The 19,192-nt window shown below is 40.1% G+C and overlaps 2 protein-coding genes across 2 annotated transcripts; one reads left to right on the top strand and one right to left on the bottom strand.

Annotated features, from left to right (window-relative positions):
* Nucleotides 1-2,894: 2,894 nt before the first annotated feature.
* On the bottom strand, nt 2,895-5,880 carry LOC139295831 (protein ABHD15). Its single transcript, XM_070918096.1, has 3 exons — nt 5,128-5,880; nt 4,309-4,538; nt 2,895-3,636 (listed from the first exon to the last, which is right to left on the bottom strand). The coding sequence occupies exons 1-3, from the start codon at nt 5,878-5,880 to the stop codon at nt 2,895-2,897; spliced, it is 1,725 nt and encodes a 574-aa protein (XP_070774197.1).
* Nucleotides 5,881-8,906: 3,026 nt separating this feature from the next.
* Nucleotides 8,907-17,776, top strand: LOC139295147 (von Willebrand factor A domain-containing protein 7-like). Its single transcript, XM_070917256.1, has 16 exons — nt 8,907-8,918; nt 9,908-10,101; nt 10,208-10,480; nt 10,777-10,873; nt 11,017-11,145; nt 12,020-12,206; nt 12,295-12,470; nt 12,730-12,842; nt 12,938-13,054; nt 14,718-14,945; nt 15,033-15,165; nt 15,533-15,682; nt 16,016-16,108; nt 16,193-16,470; nt 16,567-16,860; nt 16,991-17,776. Exons 2-16 carry the CDS (start codon nt 9,919-9,921, stop codon nt 17,468-17,470), a joined length of 2,931 nt encoding a protein of 976 aa, XP_070773357.1. The 5' UTR covers nt 8,907-8,918; nt 9,908-9,918; the 3' UTR covers nt 17,471-17,776.
* The last annotated feature ends 1,416 nt before the right edge of the window (nt 17,777-19,192 follow it).

The following is a 19,192-nucleotide window of genomic DNA, read 5'->3' as shown; positions in this document are numbered from 1 at the left end:
TCGTGACTTGACAATGACTTGCACTTTGGCACAGGCCTTCCACCCCACACTAAATGTTAATCAGACGTATTTACACACGTATACATACAAAAGTTATTGATTTTTATTCCCCAATCCAACAGTATGTCCCTTCGCACTCTTGGCTGATGAATGCATGTACAGGGGGAAATGTAGTGAAAATGGGAGTGGGACATAAAAGTGTGAAAAAGAAATCAGAATTTTTGAAAAATAGCGCACTCAGCGGTTATTAGCTGAGTTGGCTGTAAATGAGCAACACACTCAGCAGCATTTGTGTCAGGGCAACAATAACCAACTCAGTTGCCTAAAAATGTCCCTGTGTGTCGTTTTTTTTATTTTTAAGATCATTTTAAGGGCCAAGAGTTGTAGTGAACGAGCAGGAAGCGTGAAAGAGGAGCTTCAGTAGCCCTCTGCTGGTTGGTGACTGCTGAATGTCTCTTTGGGTTGATGGGCGGTGATGCTGTGCTCTCCGCTGCCATGCCCCTGCAACCTTCCCCGGTCTGACACCCCGCTCTGTCTCACCCCTGGTGACCCCGATGTCATGTTGTGACCACCGATCTCCCCGCTTCCTTCCACCTCCGTGTCCTCCCCTCCTGAGCCTGGTGTGGTCTTCACCCCCTCCCTGATCTATTTGGGAAGAGCTCTTCAAGTGAAAGAAAAGAAGAAGAAGAAAAAAAAAAAGATATATATGTATTATTATATAAATCTATAAAAAAGAAGGATTGTAGAGAAATGGAGATAAAGGTGGAAGTCTTAGTGTGAAATGCAGAGATTATGCATTATATGAATTTAAGAGGTGGAATGTACAGGAAACCTGTTAATATTGTATATTTTGAATTTGAAAATATGGAAATCTAATTGAGAAATCAAAGACAAATTAACTTGTTGTGATGCGGACGCAGTGACGTGGTTTTAGACCAGCGGTATTCAGATGAACGTTCGATTTACAGCCGCTGAGTTTTCACGAGTTCTGAGACTTGTTACAGATACTCTGTTATGAATGATAACAACACAACTGTAGGTCAGATTGCCTTGAATAAATGGCAACCGTTTGTTTAATGCTGAATGCATTTGCACATAATTTGAAATCTAGTTAGTTATATAGCAAAGGCTATATTTTACTGACATTATGATACCCAATATAGAAGACTCAACCTGTCTGTTTAGGTTTTTCATGGTTTTTAGAAGACTCGAGCTTAAAAGTCAAGGTGATAATAAGATAGAAAAATAAATAATTTTCTTTATAAAATCTGAAAAACTGCTTAATTCTAAAAAAATGTGGCTCCATAAACAATATTTAGTGAACTCCACAACCTGAAATTGTTTCCAAATTTTTGCACAAGATCGTGGAAGATATATCAGTAAGATGTCTACAAAGGGTTACTCTTTGGTGTTGTGGGGTCTACTGATATTTTTGGAACTTTTATTTCTGATTTATGAAACATGCGCCCTCTTTTGTTGTGGTCACACACAAAGCATTTTCACACTGCACTTAAGTATCTGCCTTTTTTTTTTATCTTTCCACCCTGCACTCAGAACTTATAACCCTGCTGTTTTTCTTGGCTCAGTTCTGAAAACAGAATAAAACAATGGCGTCCCTTCAGCCGGGATGCCATTGTACACGAAATCTTTTTATCAAACTTTTTTTTTCCAGTTCTGTAGGGTTTTATTTTGCCAGAAAGGGTCATTTTATTTTCCAGATGATGTCTGCAGAGGGCCAAACGAGTGGCAGACTTTTAGACCTTCTCTTGTGTTTACTAGAACTCCCAGGTGTTTTGCGAGGCAGTCGGGGGCAGAGTCTAGCTTTAGACCTTGGTCACTCTGAACTGGATCAGTTGCACTGATTGCACAAGTGATTGACCAGATTAAAGAGTCTACTGTGATCCCCCCTCAGTACGCTGAGGGACGGCTGCCATTGGCTGAAAGTTAGGCGGGAGGCAGGGTTACGTCTCTGTACAGTCTGTTTATCAGTATTCCCTTTATCTCTCCTGTCATTTGGTGGATCTTTGCTGTTTTATTCTCCGTAGTCCAGAGACCTGTATTAAACTGTATTAAATTGTATAGATTGTGCAAAAAGCTGAATGTCGCATAGCAGAAGAGAAAAGCTATTCCTTACAGATGACAAAGTGATTTAAAATGTATAAAAGAAATTCAGAAACAAAGTTTAGGGGATAAATGTAATATTTTGTTTGTAATTACTATTTTTTGTTGGAAGAGGGCTACTGGATAAAAAATCATCTGTAATAAAGTAATTTTAATATTTCTTTGTCCCATTGTGTTTTTGTGTGGCAGGAACATGACAACATTTAATTTTTTATACTGTCATAAATGCCTGATGTACTGTAATACGTTTTGACAGGTACAATACTGCACTTGTGTTTAAAGTATTTGACTTCAAACTGCTTGTTTGATTTGCGTAACTTCTCTTTTGTAGGCTCTGTGCACAGAGAAGTTTCTTACAGCACAAAGCAGCTAAGTTGCCTTAATAAGCGGTTCAGATAAATGCTGATGAAATACAAATGTCTATTCTTTTTTACGTTTTTAAATAATTGTTGTTGGAATTTCAAACAAGGGAAGCCACGTTCTGAGAACTGAGTCCTTTTTGTTTGTCTTTACCAAAGGTCATGTGTCCCCTTGATTGATTTTACGAATTTGGCTCAGTAAAGACAATTAGATATTTTAATATGGATTTTTTCTGAACTTTTGTTTTCAACAGCTGGTCACTGCCCTTATTTTTTCCCCCCCAGTTTGAAGGACTGTCCTTTCATCATCTTCCAGCTACAGACGTAACTTGAGAATACCAAGGAAAAACCCAACGCTGTCCAAAATCATAAAATGTCTCTCTGCAGACCTCATCCTTCACCATCTCCTTCTCATCAGCGTGTGTAGGACCTCTTCCAGGTGAAGTCATCTTCCTCTGCATCCGCACTGCTCTGCTCAGGTGCCTGCAGTCTTGGTCTCCTCATCATGTTGGCTCTCCTCCTGCGAGGGGGAGCCATGTTGCTGGTCCTGCTCCTCATCCCTCCCTGACTATATTCCCCTAGTGGACCACCTTGGCTCGCCCCATCCCTCTCCTCCCCTTTCAGGAAATCAGCCACTACCCTGAAGTACTCCAGAACTGCGACATGACTCCAGTTACCCTCCTCCACATCATCATTTCCTGTCCTCTCTCCCTCCATCTCTTCTCGGCCCTCCATAGTGAATCCACAGTGCCCTCCTATGTCCGTCAAGGCCAGAAGGAAATAAGGATTGCTCTGGAAAAGAGGAAGGGGTAAAGTGGAGGCGAGCGGGAGGAGAGGGTCGTCACGGCTGCGGATACAGAGCACAGGGACCGCCACCTCATCTGCATCTCTCAGTGGTTCGTTCCTCTCCCAGTAGCTGTCCCAGTCCTTGGCTGGGTAAGCCCTCTCGCCCAGTGCCCAGGCCACTGACGGTGCCAGGCCCCGCGGGGAATGAGATTCTGAGCTTTGTCCAGAATTCAGAGAGCTCGTTGGAGGTCTGGGCGCCCTCTGCTGGAGCTGGGCTGAAGAGCAGGAAAGAGTTTCCTCAAAGTCTCTGAGGGAGGAACAGCTGAGGGCCCGATCCACATCCAGGACTGGTCTGAAGGAACTTGCGTATCTTATGACAGCAAGTCATAAGGTACGCAAGAAAAAAACAGAACAAAAGAACAAAAAAAAAAAAGTTTTTATGATCCCGTTGCGTTTATGTACGGAAGCCAAGAACGGCCGTGCTAGCAATACATTTTTAAATTCTCATTATCTTGAGATCACGAGTTAATTATTTCATTATCTCGAGATAAAGCTAATTGTTTTGTAGTGGGTTAATTTATCTTGTAGTCTTCTCCCCATATTATGGAAACCAAGAATGGCCGTGCGTGCACATTTTTTTGAAGGCTGTTAGCTCGAGATATAAGGAGGAAATAATTAACTCAAGATACGGCAGCTCTCAGCTTCCATAATACAGAGAGAAGACTATGAGATAAATTAACCCATCATCTCGACAAAACAAGCTTTGCTATCTCGATAATGAAATAACTAACTCGAGATCTCGAGATAACGAAAATTAAAAAATTGTAAGCACGGCCGTGTTTGGCTTCCGTAATATGGGGAGAAGACTAAGAGATAAATTAACCCGTTATCACGAGAAAATGAGATAACATAGCTCATTTTCTCGTGATAACGGGTTAATGAAATAATTAACTTGTGATCTGGAGATCTTCTCGGCTTTCTTCTCTGTATTCATGTTATAACTGATATTAATACATTTTAATTTTGCTTTCATTTCTCTCACCTACTGAGCTGCCGTTTTCGGTGAAACAAAACCCCCCAGCGATAAATAGGAGGCATGGCTGTTTCAAACCACAGTTGGCCCAGGAGTACAGGTGAGATGGCAGCAGCTGCTGTCAGGTATGAACTTGATCCACACTCACCCAAGTAGGAAAGAAGAATCCCTGAGCCTGAACCCTCACTCACTGCAACCAGCACAGAGGATGGGTGGCGGCTGTGGACATAAGCCACCGCCTGAAAATGGAAAACGTCAAAGAGATCTTCACTGTCAGGTAAAAACACAATGTCTGTTTTATAACAGCACACCACTTTGGTCCACACTGAAATATCTCAACAACTGTTTGATGGATTGCAATGAAATTTTGTACAGACAGTCATGGTCCCCAGAGGATGAATCCTAATAACGGAATAATGACATTCCCATCAGCCTCAGCGGAACTCGTGTTTAGTGACGATTAGCTAATATTAGGATGCTGACACGCTCAAATGAGATGAACATTGTCAGTGTGAGCATGTTAGCATGCTGACCACTTCACCTACGTACAGCCTCACAGAGCTGTAGACTCTTAGTCTTGTTCTTGAGCAAAGGCATTTTATTTGTGTAAAAGTATATTTTGTTCATTGTCTATTGGATTTGAAATTGGTGGCAACCAAAATTAATTTTAATTATCCATTAAAATGTTGATTATTTTCTGAAATATCAAAAAATAGCAAAAGTCAATTTCTCAGAGGGCAAATTTAATTAAAAATTTAATAAAATCATAAAATCACTTTCCCCAAAACTTAACAAGATAAAAAAAAAAAAAAGGACTGCTGTCTATACCTGCTCAAGATCAGCTGGGTCTCCAAACTCAGTCAGGCGCGCTGTGGTCAGCGGGCACCCCGCTGTGCCTCGAGCATGAAACACCACCACATAAAAGCCCTGACACACTGCCTGATGGCACAGCACCTTTAGGTGGGGAGTCATCCCTCCCCAGTACTGAGGGATGAGGAGGAGGACAGGAGGCGTTGTGGTGAAGCAGCCTAGCGCCTTGCCCCCTGGCTGGTGCTCCTTCCTCCCCTCCCATCTCTTTCTCCCAACCGCCTCACCCAGTCTTGTTCCAACAGCCCAGTCCAGAGCTACAATGCCCCCATCTCTCAATAACAGATGGTCTCTAGTGAACTGTAACGTGTCTCCATGTTGTCCACACAGCAGGCTGGACAGAGTCTGGAGGTGGGGGTCTCCCCTGGGCCAGGAGGCCAGTCCCGGCTTGGCCAGAGAGCCACAGTGCCGGAGCAGATATTTGGCCAGCGCAGTGGGTTTGCAGATGAGCCTGGGACCATCTGAGGCCTGACCTGACCCAGACAAAACATCTGTCCCCGGTGATCCGGCCTCCTTGGTCCACGTTCTTGTATTCCTGTCTAGTGGCAGCTCCAGGATCAGGCAAACAATGACCCAGAATCTCCAGCCTGCAGCCCTGACAGTCAGCCTCGTCCAACAATGTACTCTGGGCCAGCGGAGAACCAGGGACAGCAGCAGCAGAAGTAGCAGGGATGGGAGCAAACAGAACAAACAATCCCACCCAAATGATGCCATTGGTAAAGACAGGAGACTGTAGTTTCACATAAAACCCAGTGTTTTCTCAGGGAATTTTTCCTGCGATTCCCTCAGTAACATCTGACTCCCATATTTTACAAATTCCTGCCTTGTTGCTTCATGTGTGAAAGACTAGCCTGATAAGATCACTGATGTTCTGAATAGTCGTCTTCTTAATCCAGTTTGTTAAGAACAGTAAGAAGAAGTAAAACAACAATGAAACACACAAAAAAAAAAGAGAACTGGAGGAAAGACTGGGTCATGTAAATTGTTGTCTCTCAACTCCTGCTGCTCCTCCTGCCCCCACCCTTTCTCCTCCCTCCATTAATCATTTACTGCCAGAACAAGCTCCGATAGAAACTGAGCAAACACAGGCCACATAAATCTGTCCCATTAATGTTAACCTGATTATACAGTAGTCTTTGACCTTGTTCCATGTCTGCCGTTACTTCTTTTGCATACTTACCTCAGCTTACCTGTGAATATTTTTTGGATCGTTGATAAAGCAGTCCTTGTAAGTTTTCCTAACTAGATGAATAGTACTGTACAGTCACATTGAGGGGAGCAGGGACATGTTGTGTCAGCATCATTCCTCCAGTAAACTGAACTTTGTGTCATTATGGACAGAAACACTCTCTAACTTGGTCACCAAGGGCAATAGTTCCCAACCTGGAGGGCGGGACCCCCACAAAGGGTCGCAAGACAAATCTGAGGGGTCACTAGATGATTAAGACAATCTGCTAAACCAAATTATCTTTTTTCTAATTATCATTTTTCACACTTTCTCTGCTTTGTGAATTCCTAGATAATTTTACTTTTAATAATTGTTCCGTAAAACAAGGAAATAAGTCACTCTTCTACAGACTACTGACAACCAGAACACAAAGCTCAAGTAGACATTGCCATTTTAATTGTAATTTTAAGGGGTATTAAAATTTAAAATTTAATGATTTAATCAAATTAAAAAGGTTGGGAACCACTGACCATAAACGTCCCTGGTTTGTGTCTTTGGCATGGCTCTTTGTTGCGTCTCATTCCCCACCTATGCCCCCCCCCCTTCATTTCCTGTCATCTTTCCTGTGGTAGCTGTAAAATAAATGCTTCATTACATGTCTTTACCACAACGCTTTTATAAACAATAGCCAAATCCAAGGGATCCTTACCAAAATTATGACTTTATTTGTTTACTTTAAATGTTAAACATAACAATATATTGTTATCAGATTTGAATTATTATATCAAACATTGGTATCTGTAACAACCTCAAATATACAGTGTCTTTCATTGTATGTAGCACATAATTCACACACTGTACCATCAGCTGCTGCTGTCGTCATCATTAGAAATGAAAATGAAAGCATTCAAATTCACCCCTGTCCCCACTGCGTTACATTAACGCACTCACCCCCTACTGGACACTTTATCTGGACACTTTACTCTATTCTGGTCACTGCACTGTTGTTATTTATCTTATCTTATTTTTATTTTTATTCTTATTCTTATTTTAGCTTTTATACTCTACTTATTTGTTATCAAAACAATAGCACCTTCAGACCACAGCAAATTCCTTGTAATGTATGTTACTTGGCAATAAACAGTTTCTGATTCTGATTCTGATTCTGATTCTGAAATGTGTTTCTGTTTTGCCTTCAGGCCCTATCAGCACCGGATGTGGAGATGTCACCCAAAACACACACCAACAACTGCTATCGCTTTAATGAATCAGTTTCTCCCACACAGAATATTCTGAATACACGTGCAGAAACCATAGTGAAAATAAAGTATTTGCAGATGAACTGACAATACTGACTATTATCTGAACCTCTTAACACATGTGTGATTTAACACAACAGTCGGGACACTTTAAACATCTCTGATTCAGATGTAGTAGCTGAGTACCTACAAAGGTCAGGCTATCAGAGTAAATGGTAAATCATTTTTGCCACGTCTGCTTTGAATAATATTTTGCATCTTTTTTTTTTTTTTACACAAAAACTTTAATTACCGTGTTAAAATTACATCAACTCGTTCACATTCATTGAAAAATCTAGAATCTATGAATATGGAAATATTGTTCATTTCAAAAGTTTAACTACTGCACTCAAGATGTGTGCTACTTCAATGAAAAGTCCATTCTCAGTTTATTTTTATGCTGGAGGCTTCAAGTTTCCAAATGACACTTCCATTGACCAGTTTTCGTTGCATCAAATTGCTTTAAAATGACGAGTCACTGCAAACTATATACACACAAAACATTGGACAGAACTCAGGCTACTTTTCTTTACAATTAAATTAGACTATTTGAAACTCTAAATTCCTAAAAGTATTTTCAACTGTAAAGATACTTGAACAGCCTGTTGTCCTCCATCAGAGCTTTCATTTTATGTAGCACATAATTCACATTCTGGTGAAGGTCACCTGTTGCTGTCACGTACTTTAACTGCAAGAACAGGTTTCTCACACTAACTGTCATCACGAGAAATGAAAATGAAAGAATTCAAACGGGCACAGCAGAGAGCTCTGAGGTTTGATCCTTTTAATAGTAATCTTATAGGAGCAGTAAATATTTAATCTGCCTGCAGTGTTTGATATGATTAGTCCCTGTGTGTGTTTTTACCCTCAGCCCCTGTCAGTGCCAGTATCTTATTACAAGGAGTGTGGAAATGTCGACCAAAGTATATACACAATAAAATGTTGTGATCTTATGTTGTTCATAAATAGTTATTCTGTGATTTGGGAATAGCTCTCTCACCTTCTTATGTGGCGGTATGAGAATAATGTTTTCTTAAAAACATATATATTTTTTGGGAATTTCATAAAATAACTCATAATCATGAGTAAACTTGGTTTCATAATAACAAGCCACTTGAGGTGGAACTACATCTGAACATTTACACACAATAAAATAATAACCAAGATGTCATTATGCCAACGTCATGCAACAGGTTAAACAAGTCCAGTACAGTTGTGCCTCCGCCCTGCACATAGAGCTTTATTTTTGCCACAAAATAGTCTACAAGATGACATCAAGACCAAAGGTATAGTATAGTCATATCTGATAATTATTGGTATCTATCTGACATTAGTCAGCTTTTTGATATTCTATTATATTCTATTATATAAATCAGCATCTCAATTAATGTTTTGACACAAGGTAAAATCATGTAGAAAAATATTTTTATGCTTTCGTACCATAGCATTTTCAGTGTTTTGGATTGTTGAGGATGTCAGAATGTATACCATAATGATAAATGTTTTGAATGTTTATAAAATAACAAGGACTACCCTTTTAGTAGTCCTTTTAACTTTAAATTCAACATCAACTGACCAGGAAATTGAAGGCCAAATCCATTTTTATGGACATTTAAAGTGATGGTATTAAAGAGGAGGAGAGCTACAGTATGTGTAACTACAGAATGTTGTGAGAATGTGAATTTGAGTTGGTGTAATGAGGTGTGCTGGTTTTGTTGAAGTGAATGGGGTTTATTGCTTTACATCCAGCAAACGTTTGTCAACTCAAGAACTAATTACAAGTTTGGTTGATTATTCTAACAAAAACAAAGATCTAAATTGACCAAATCAAACCAAAACTATTTGTGAATGTTTGTGTGCCATCAGTTATGTTTATTCTAAATTTTACTAAATCATTTATTCAGGACCAAAATGTTAATTAAGAAAGGAAATTTAAACCTGACTGTGGCTCTAGATCAGGGGAGATTCTTACCAAAATGAATGAAGTCACCAAAGACACAACTGCAATAAAAGAGAACACCCTACCAGCTGTTGAACTGGCAGAAGCAGCAGTACCACAAAGTAGAAATACTCTCAAAAGTGCATAAGTAAAAGTGAGATGCATAAAGCAAGTAAGTGGACCTTGAGTTAGCATTTGTCAAACAGCTTGACAAGGTCAAGAATGAACTGGGTGAGGACTGACCTTCACGACTAATCCCGTGTTTGTCTCATAGGTCATCTGTGATAACCAGAAAAATACGCTGTTTATTAAACTTTCCTGCACTTTCTCAGACAGGTTGTGCAGTGATGTCTTCAGGGTTGGCTGTGTTGTGTCTCCTGCTCCTGCAGACTGGAGCTTTCGGGTTTAACATATATGGAGGAGGAGGCTCTCTGAGACATCAGGAGATCACTGAGAGAGCCATCTTAAATGCCACCGTGCAGGTGTGCCGTGCTCTGGCCTTGGCCGAGGACCAAGACTTCACTTTTCCTGTAAGGATAAAATTCAACCAAATTATACTGAATTTCTATTTTAAATGACCAGTGCCTGTATTATTAATACATGTGATTGAAAATAAATGTGTGTGTGTGTGTATAGCCACAGCCTTTTACTGCTGCGTCTGTTGCTGTTGCCTGTCAAGCGACAAAATCATCCAAGAGCTTCCTCACGTCCATCAAATTAATCCGAAAAAAGAATAAGCGAGTAGACCTTCGTTATTTCTTCAACCCAAGCTATCACTTCGACAATGAGAATTTTTCAGAGGGAAGGAAAATCATCACAGAAGGATTATCAGCTGTGAAAGCCAGCAACAAGCAAGGGAACTTTGCGGCGGCGAGAGAGAAACTGGGAGTAATATTACACCCTTTACAGGTACTTTCCATCATCTGTTTGGTTTCCATTACAGTTTCTCACACAAATGTTACACTTCAAAACTCCAACTCACTCAAGTTCAAGAGTATTTCCATAGACCAGTTTGCAAATGTATTTGAAAATTGTGTGCACTGCAGTTTATTTAGTCTCACAACAGCCTATTAAAGGGAACATCTTTAAAATGTTAAATATCTTTGTGAAATTGGTGAAGAGTTTTGAAAAAGTGGTCTTGGTATTATAAAACATGTTATTAACACGTTGTAAATATTGAACTTTTGGTCCTTTATAAATGATAGGACTTCTACAGTCACACTAACTGGGTGGAGCTGGGGAACAAACTCCCAAACGCCAACCTGATCAGATCAGACAGCAGCAGCATTGGGAACATAGCAGGTAAGGAGATCATGTAACGTCAGTGTGTGTTTGGCTGTTTTACTGAAACAAAAGAAACAGCGGTGAGGACAGATATGATGTGATTAGAGAGATCATTTTACTAAATAAATGACAAAATGTCTTGTGGATTTTCTTTCACTTAGCTATAAGCAGAGCAACCTGTCGCAACTGTGATGGAGACGACTGCACGAACAACATTTTGGAGGATATCCTACGGGAAAAGATACTAACCTCTGGATATTTTGAACCTATATCCTCTACCAAACCAAAAGGTAAATGCTGCCTACCTACCTACCTACCTAAATAACTGTATTTAATTTATTGTACATAAAGCCATTTATAAAATGCCAATGTGTCATAAGGCTTGTAAATGGATAGTTCATATGTTACAGCTCTATAAAAGTCTGTAGTAAAATGCACCCAATAACAGGTGTCATCCCCATATGTGAAGAAGGACAGCTGTGGTCAACGGTGGTCGGCAAGTTTGCCGCTAAATACCCAGGAAAAGTTAATATGAGCCATTTTCAGATTATCATTACAAAATTCTGGCAACATGGCGTGCAAATCTTTTGGAGAGGTATTTGACAATGTGTGTGCAATGTCAAAATGTTCCATCGTTGTTGTACAAATGTTCAATTTTAATGTTCACAGAGTATGAACCTTTCGTGACAACAGATTTTGAACCAGTAAAACACTAGCTGTATCCCACTTCCATACTACATACAAGTTGTATGCAGTATATACTATATACTAATCTCTATAGTCAGTGGTGGAAGCAGTAATCACATCTTTTACTTTAAAGTGGCAATACTACAGTGTAGAAATATAGTAAAAGTCATTCAACACACAGTTAGTGACTAGCTTAGTAAATATAGTGGAGCATTTAGCAGCTAAAGAGCCAGATATTTCCCTCAGGAGTTGGTAGAGACCAAAAACAGAGCTAAAAGAGAGTAAATATTAGATTTACATTCACCAGGTGGCCAGATCACCAAAGTCACTGGATCTCATCCTCTGGGCACCATGAATATCTGTACAAAATGCTGCTAGGGCTAAAAACACACACTGATAGAGAAGATTGACTTTTCCGTTAAAAGCAGCGTGGTAGCTTTTAAAGAAGAGCTTTGCTCTGTTTCTAATGCTGCACAGGAAAATGCAGCCATGGCGGTTTTCTTGACCGAACAAGAAAGACGGAGCCTAAAGGTGGGATCAACAAAGACACTTTCGACTCCAACCATGGACACCTCCACACTGACGCAGCAAACATGGCGATCGCTGCAACCAGTGAGCTACTAGAAGACATTCGAGGGGCTGCTGGTGACAGACCATTCCTACAGTATGAAACCCGTGCTTCTTGTTTCAGTTATGTACTGTACGGAGGTGTAGAGTAGTTCAAAGTTTTTTTTCATCTCTCCATCCCTCAGGATGATGGGAATCTCCAAAGGATCCAGTAAAGCTCTTTGCTTTGTGATCGACACGACGGGAAGCATGAGTGATGACATTGAAGCAGTGAGGGCCGTCACTTCCTCTATCATCAACAGTAAAGTGGGAACAGAAGATGAGCCCTCAGTTTACATTCTTGTACCTTTCAATGATCCAGGTAGGATCTTAATAATTAAAATTAATTATTATTTAATTAAAATACAAACTAGACAATCCTTGTTTTTTTCCACTGAAGTGAAGTAAAGGGATGTTTGGGTTATCTAGTTTATGAATCATCTGCTGTATACTTGTTGGAATGTTATGATTGTTCAAATAATATGTCTGCAGTATAATAAGAACAAACTCAACGAATGCAAGTACACAAATGCACAATAGAATAAAATCGTTTCTTTCTCTCGTCTCCACCTGAACCCCAGATTTTGGGCCGCTGACAAAGACCACAGACCCACAAGTGTTCAAGAATGCTATTAATTCACTATCAGCAGTCGGAGGAGGAGATATGGAGGAAATGAGTCTCTCTGGGCTTCAGGTGCTGTGATGTCTCTGCTGTGAGATTATTTCAGAATCGGAAAACAGTTCAAAGTAAAACTACTGCATCACTGCTGTCCTCTCCTGCTCATATAGCTGGCTTTAGCTGCCGCTCCTTCAAACTCTGAGATCTTTCTCTTCACGGATGCACCTGCTAAAGACATAAACCTGAAAAGCGCAGTGATCGCACTCATAGAGCAGACCAAGACAGTGGTGAGTAGCTACCCCTAGTGTTGCTGTGAAAAAAAAACCGATGTAGAAAATGATAGTGTAATAACTGTGTATAACGTAATAGAAAAAGAAATTAAAAACTCACAATGTAAAAACCTGTCTGTACTGTAATAACAAGACTAAGAGTCTATCGACACTATGAGGCTGTACTTAGGAACAGCAGTGCAATGAGCTTAATGCTAATGTTAGCATGCTAACATGCTCATAATGACAGTGATGAAATGCTAATGAGTAGTAGGTAATGTTCACCATGTTCACCATTGTAATTTAATATGCTAACATTTGCTAATTAGCATTAAACACAAAGTAAAGCTGAGGCTGAGCCAATAAACCAAAGTATTGGACAACTGATTGATTTTTTTTTATGGCACTAGATGAAAGGTTTAAGAATCACGAAAGTTAATTACAATTCATCCTGAGGGGGACATGAATGCCAAATTTCATGGCAATCCATCCATGGCCATTCCTAAAGCCACAACGCCAGCGTGGTTAAAAAATATTGAGTGCATAACATAAGAACTTATATATATATATCATAATAATTATGCATATGTTGCTGAATATTACAATGATATTAGTGGCAATTTATGTTCATGGAAATTGTATTTAACTTCACATATAATGTAATAAACTATTGCTCACACAGAACACATTGAATAAAAAATATATATAATATATATATACATACTGTATATAGTATGTATGTGTGTATATGTAAATAAAAGTACAATATTGCAACTTTTGATGCAGTTCATCTTAATACATTTGATGTAGTAAGATAAAATATTTAGATACTAAATCTTACTTACAATGTATATTGTAGTTTTGACATTGTGACATCATAAGATATTAACCCTTTCATGCATGAATTATGACAGCCTCAGTCAGGATTTTGACAAAGTGTTTTTATTTCTCTTTAGGCATGAAAAAAAAATTTTAACTTAATTTTTTTCAAATGTTCATTTCACACAAAGTTCTTCACATGCATGGACAGCATGCGTTTGAGTTTTCAACTGAAGAAATATGTATTTAACACACCAATGAATAAAATGGAAATTTTAACAATTGTATTACTCCTTAGTTGTTACTTGATGTTACCAAATTTTATTTACCTGCAAGGGTCTCCTACTATAGAAGGATTGGCAAGGTATTCCTGAGCTGCTCAGCGTTTCTGGCCTTCCGTTGGCCATCTTGGTTTTGAGACATTTGTGTTGTGCTTACAATGGCTGGCCAGTGGGTGGCAGTGTATGGGATGACGCACTAGCGTCCACTGTGGTGGTTGATGTGCAACTACACCATTAAAACCCATGCATATACAAGAAAACAGCTTTTGAATAGCTGTCCACTGTAGTGACCACTATGCGTGAAAGGGTTAAATCAAAATTATGACATAGTCAAATTATAACTTTTGGGGCAAAATTATGAGACAGGCCTAAGATCAAATTTGGAAATAGTAAGTCATAATTTTGATTTTAAAAAACTGGCGGGTATTACATTATGCACACTTTACACTCTGTATGGCAATAATAAAGATTTTTGTTTTGTGAATTCTAAACACAAACAGCTATGAAAGACCTTTGGTTAACATGAAACTTAAAGCCCCTGTGAGTGGGCTTTACACCTCATTCACTTGTTTTCTTTTCAGGTGAACTTCATGATTACGAACATATTCGGGTTTCGTCGTCGCAGACAGAGTGGTAACAACCAACAACAACAACAACAACAACAACAACACAGCAGTCGGATGATAACATCAGGCATCCAGCTGTACAGAGACCTGGCTCAGGCTGCAGGAGGTCAGGCTATTGAAGTCACAAAGAGTGAGCTCCCAGTGGCCACCAGCATCATAATCGAGTCATCAAGAGCTTCTCTGGTATTAACAAAACACTTTCACTGGTCAATTACCAATTAATAATTAAAATAAAATCAGTTGTGTCACCTGTTTCATTTAACCTCCTAGGTGACCCTTCTGCAGGCGGCCAGGAGTCCAGGAAAGGCCGAAAATTTCACCTTTGCAGTTGACGAGTCCGTAAGAAACCTCACTATTTACATCACTGGGAGCTCCGTCACCTTTACTCTCATCAGTCCCTCAGGTAATACTTCTCTGCAGATTAAATCTTTTAAAGGTGTTCTTTGTATTATTGTAGCAGTTAATAGCAATAATTTACAAATTACACAAAAAGACAATGATTTTAATGGAAAATTGTATGTTCATTTTGTGTATTGGCATAGAAAAGGTGTTTTAAAGCCACTTTGTATAAGATTTGAAAATTCTTAGGCTTTGGATCCATCTGGTAGTAGTATTAAGTGTGACACTGTGGTAGACAACAATGTCCACTACAACTTTACAACAACTGCAGTTGAAATGTTTCATTGTTAAGAATGAATGCAAAAACAAAAGTTTAACGTCTTGGCCTTTTGACCAGTGTGCTTCATTTCTTGCCATGGCTTTGCTTTTAGGTGAATCTCAGCAAAGCGCTGACACGTCAGGATCATTGATCACTGCGTCCCAGTCAGTGGGAAACTTCAAGACTCTGCAGCTGAAAACACAAGTGGGACTGTGGGAAATTAAAATGGCGTCAACAAGTCCCTACACTCTGAAGGTCGTAGGTGAGATCCCATAATGAATACTTATCTTTATTATTTTTTTGCATGTAGCTATCTCTTACCTTGAAGGGCTGGTTCATCCAAGTCACAAAAGAAAGTGATATGTAGCCAGGCACATAGGTTTGGTGTTATTTTCCCAGATTTTGAGATATCCAACACTACGCCTAATGGCACCCAGACCTGGATCTGCTTTTATGTGGAGGCATGTGCTTAGTTTTGTAATTTTAGTCTTTCAACAAAATGATGGTGATAAATATGCTTCACAGGAACAGTAAAAGTAATGAATATTTACTGGTGATCATGATTTTCTTTTCTTGTAACTTTTTTTATTTACAGGTGAGAGTCCCATTGACTTCCTGTTTGACTTTCTGGAGGTATCGCAGGGCCAGTTTGGAGGTTTTGATGTTGTAGACAATCGTCCCAGAGCTGGTAAAGGAAACAGAATTTTTAGATATGCCAAAGACATTTTTATTTACTACAGCGTATTTCAGTGGATTCTCTCTTTTTCTGAAGGTGTTAATGGTAGCCTGATGGTGACGGTTACCGGGAGTGACTCCGCCACCGTGACAGAAGTCGTTCTGGTTGAATCGTCGGGGTCAGGAGAGGTTAATGGCAGCGTGGAGGCTCAGGGTGGAGGAGACTTTTTAGCTCAGTTTGACAGGATACCATCACAGGAGTTTGTGGTGCTCGTGAAGGGGCAGAACAGCGACGGTTCCTCCAAAGCGTCCTCAGTGATCTTCCAGAGGCAGTCATCCACCAGCCTCAGAGCGTCTTCTCTGACTGTTACTGCTGTTAGTAAAATGCATCCATGACTTTTAAGATTGAGGTTGCACTGACACAGTCTCTTAATTATTGGCCTGATACTGACAGTTTCCTTCCATTTTTAGGATGATTCAAATAGCGTCATAGTACCAGGAACACCACTTTCAGTTCCCTTCTCTGTGATGACCGGCGGTGCAGGAGGAAACTTCAGCATCCAGGCTACCAATGACCAAGGTTTTACTTCAACTTTCCCGTCTAGTTTACTCCTGGAGACTGGAGGCAGTGCTAACGGCACAGTGAACCTCACAGCACCTCTTAACACCCCGTCTGGTACTGACGTCACTCTGACTGTTGAGGCTGAGGCTCCGGGAGGTGCAGACACCAACTATGTTGTGCTGCGTTTCACTGTCTTTACAACGGTAACTCTCCAGTTGAGGAAGAAAATCACATTCCAATGAATGTTAAGGCAGTGAATAATCATTCCAGCTTACTTCATCCCTTCATCATTGTTTATTGGTTAACTTTATCCACTTTTTCTTCTCCTCATAGGTGACAGATTTCACTCAGCCGGTGTGTCAGCTGCTCAGCCTGCAGTCCAACTGCTCTGATATTTGCAGCTTGTCCATGTGGGATCTCTCTGTTCAGGTGACCGACGGGGCTGAAGGGACGGGCATCGACCGTATTAGCTTCAGACAGGGCAACGGGACCATGAACACCAGCCTGGCCGCTGGCAATGAGAACATAACGCTGGTGTCCTACAATGCGTCTTGCTGTTCGCCTGATGTGGAGCTGCTGGTTGTGGATCGGGTGGGTAACGTAGGCTCCTGCTTCTACAGTGTCCGGAAGACGGCCCTCGACAGCTCACAAGGTTCTGTGACCGTCACAACCGTTACAACCACCAATAGCCAACAGCCTCCAACACCAGCAGCTGCTGTGTCTTTGTCTACCAGAGCTGCTCAGTCTTTTCTTCTTTGCCTTAGCATCGCCATCCTAGGGCTCAATTTACCATTTGAAATGGGGATCAACTGAGGGTTTTCATGTCAGTGTGGGGAAGAGTTACATTTTAAATTTTGGATTTAGTGAGGTGAGCCTAATCACCTGGCAACCGAGTGTATGTACAACTGGGTGATTAATACTACAGTAAAAAAACATGTACTGTTTGTTTTACAGGGTGCTTGATGTCATTATAAAACTGTCTTTAAAAGCTTAATGGGGTTGTGAATATGTTGATTGTGTATGACATAGACCATGTGAATGTCAATTTCTTTCAATTTATTTGATAATTTAAAATATTATGTACATCTTACATATATTTGCTTCTTACACAGATGATTAAAACACACAATGACACAATACACCTTGAACAATGTATGTCCTCTGTGGTCCTTTTGGGCTGAAGCTGTATGGCAACAGTTGAGGGGACAAAAGATGACCTGATAGATCTGAAAGATGATGCAGGGAACAAAAATAACTCCTTCCTGAGTAACATAGAGCTCCCTCTAGTGGAGGAACAATGAACATCCCTGACTCTTATAAAGTAGTCACTGAGATGCATCGGTACATCACCATAAATAATACTTTTATCATGTAACACTACTTTAATGTGAGGTTTCAAAGCAGTATAGATTTTTATCAGGTCAAACTGATGTAGTGCATTTCCCTATCATGACCCCCCCCCCCCCCAAACACTGACGGGCACCGGTAAAGGGACACGTGAAGGTAGCTCAATCAAGTAATGTGTTTAGTAGCTCCATGGCCCTAAAATGATGCAACTTCTCTTGTTGATAGGACAGGGGTCAAAAAAAGCCCAACTTCACTGGCAAACGGTTTAGGTTAGATTATATAACATCCTAAACCAGTTATGAACCAGTTTGGTTACCCATGCACAGTGACAAATAACAAAAGATACACAAGTCAGACAAGTTACAGCAGACAACAAAGACATACGGCCACAACAGTAGTAACACAAACACACAAACTAACTTTTTCTTTCCCCAAGAGGACGTCAGTGTAGATCAGGAGCCGCTAAATAGAAATGTTTGTTAATATAATCAATCAATTAATGAATAAAAAGCCAACCATCTGAAAACAGCAATAAATATGAAATGAAACCTTAAAAATTAACAAATGTAAAAACAATACATGTGAAAAGAAACCTTACAAATTATGCCTAAAACACAACCCACAGACAAGTATCATACGTCATTTAAATGTTTCACAAACTGTGGGCACGAAAGACTTCTCAGTCATTCTGTACTCATGTTTGGGACCACACCCACATACTAACGTACTGGGATGCAGTGATCCCAGTGTTCGTGGCAGAGTTGACAGTCTGGTGTGGTGTACTGTATCTCTGTGCGAGCGCTGCAACATGATGCTGGTAGATGAGGAGCCGTCTCCCACCTGTGACACTGCTGGTAAGTAAGGTTTCTTGTGGAGCATGGGATGCTTTTGTCTCTTTCCAGACATCTTACACTTAGAGGAGATCTGAGACAATCTGTAAGGCTTCTTCAGATCAGTGTTGATGTGGTGCCTTCACATGTCCAGCCACTATCTGTAACTAGGAATTGTTCAGCATTTTGGGAAATACATATAGATACATATTTGCTTTCTGGAGGAGACTTAGATGAGAGGATTGATACCCCTCTCGTGTTTATCTGTTAAATATGAAGATACAGCCAGCAGCCAGTTAGTTTAGCTTAGCATAAAGACTGGAAACGGGGGGAAACTGCTAGCCTGGCACTGTGCACC

The sequence above is a fragment of the Enoplosus armatus genome, chromosome 13 (genome assembly GCF_043641665.1).
Source record: "Enoplosus armatus isolate fEnoArm2 chromosome 13, fEnoArm2.hap1, whole genome shotgun sequence".
Taxonomy (NCBI): domain Eukaryota; kingdom Metazoa; phylum Chordata; class Actinopteri; order Centrarchiformes; family Enoplosidae; genus Enoplosus; species Enoplosus armatus.
Note: the sequence above shows the minus strand (reverse complement) of the source record. Positions and strands in the feature narration are given on the sequence as shown.

Coding starts and splice junctions, on each gene's coding strand:
- LOC139295831 (XM_070918096.1), bottom strand. CDS start 5,880: ATGGCATCATTTGGGTGGGATTGTTTGTTCTGTTTGCTCCCATCCCTG. Junction 4,539..5,127: donor ACCCAGCTGATCTTGAGCAG/GTATAGACAGCA, acceptor TTCCATTTTCAG/GCGGTGGCTTATGTCCACAG. Junction 3,637..4,308: donor CGAAAACGGCAGCTCAGTAG/GTGAGAGAAATG, acceptor TGCTGTCATAAG/ATACGCAAGTTCCTTCAGAC.
- LOC139295147 (XM_070917256.1), top strand. CDS start 9,919: ATGTCTTCAGGGTTGGCTGTGTTGTGTCTCCTGCTCCTGCAGACTGGA. Junction 13,055..14,717: donor TAGAGCAGACCAAGACAGTG/GTGAGTAGCTAC, acceptor TTTTCTTTTCAG/GTGAACTTCATGATTACGAA. Junction 14,946..15,032: donor AGTCATCAAGAGCTTCTCTG/GTATTAACAAAA, acceptor TTAACCTCCTAG/GTGACCCTTCTGCAGGCGGC.